The sequence below is a fragment of the Octopus bimaculoides genome, chromosome 5 (genome assembly GCF_001194135.2).
Source record: "Octopus bimaculoides isolate UCB-OBI-ISO-001 chromosome 5, ASM119413v2, whole genome shotgun sequence".
NCBI lineage: Eukaryota > Metazoa > Mollusca > Cephalopoda > Octopoda > Octopodidae > Octopus > Octopus bimaculoides.
Window position 1 is genome coordinate 23,493,608 of NC_068985.1, and position 1,157 is coordinate 23,494,764.

General features: G+C 35.0%; 1 protein-coding gene across 1 annotated transcript in view; it reads right to left on the reverse strand.

Annotated features, from left to right (window-relative positions):
* Window positions 1-256: 256 nt before the first annotated feature.
* The window catches only part of LOC106867711 (choline O-acetyltransferase), a gene marked incomplete at its 5' end in the record, with an annotated part of 213,268 nt that continues 212,367 nt past the window's right edge, over window positions 257-1,157 (reverse strand). The window contains one exon of the mRNA XM_014912671.2: window positions 257-878. Coding sequence (XP_014768157.2) covers window positions 474-878 — 405 coding nt within the window. The remainder of the gene's footprint in view (window positions 879-1,157) is intronic.

The window sequence follows — 1,157 nt, forward strand, 5'->3', positions numbered from 1 at the left end:
ATGTACGCATATGTATGTATATATACATGATATATGTGTATATGTATGTATACACATACACACACACATATGTATGTATGTATATATGTATATATTTATATATAGATATGTATATATAGATACAAACATATGTAGATATGTACAAGCACACATATATACATATGCATACATCTATGCCTACAAATATACACACACAGGTAATAAATAATTTTTTTTTGAAATTTGAATATGCACTGTCACATAATAAATATTAATATAACCTATAAATATATTTAATTTTTTTTTTCGTTTGTTAATCCGCTGAACAAATCTGTTTTTCTTCATCTACATCACATTTTGTCTATATTTTTTTTTTGTAGTTTCCGGGTTTAATATCTGAAAGGATTTTTTTTTTTAACAATTTCTTCGTATATGTTTAGGGATTGGTTATTGTCATTGGTGAAATAGCAGACTAATATACGATTTCGTTCAATCTATTTCGCATCGTTCTTGTTTAATCCACTGCTTTCTTCAGTTGTAGCACCGCTGCGTTCGCTGTTCGTTTTTTCAGTTTGACTGTCAGTTTTCTTCAATTCGGACTTTTGACTCGGTTCCTGTGGTTGTTGTTGCTGTTCCTGCTGCTGTTTTGTTGCATGTGTCTCTTCTGGAATCTTTTGTTCTGTGTTCTTGTCCATATCTTTGGTTTTGTAACAAAGCTCGTACATCTGAAGGAAACTGCTTTCCAGAGTGAAAGCAAAATAGTCTGATCGCGTCTCTGAATGACTGCGAAAAGACGTCACTACAGCGACTATATAGTCCGAATGTGGATTGTAACAAACTCCATAGCCGTCCGGTACAACGGGTCCATAGCACATGAAAGCATCCATTGTAGTAGGGACCTGGGGAGAGATATAAAAATTATGAATGGATGTTTTAAAAGTATAATGTGAGAAAAAAGAAGTCTATAGGCGTAGGAATGGCTGTGTGGTAAGTAGTTTGGTTACGAACCACATGGTTCCGGGTTCAGTCCCACTGTGTGGCACCTTAGGCAAGTGTCTTCTTCTATAGCCGTGGGCCGACCAAAGCCTTGTGAGTGGATTTGGTAGACGGAAACTGAAAGAAGCCCGTCGTATATATGTATATATATATATGTGTGTGTGTGTATATGTTTGTGTATA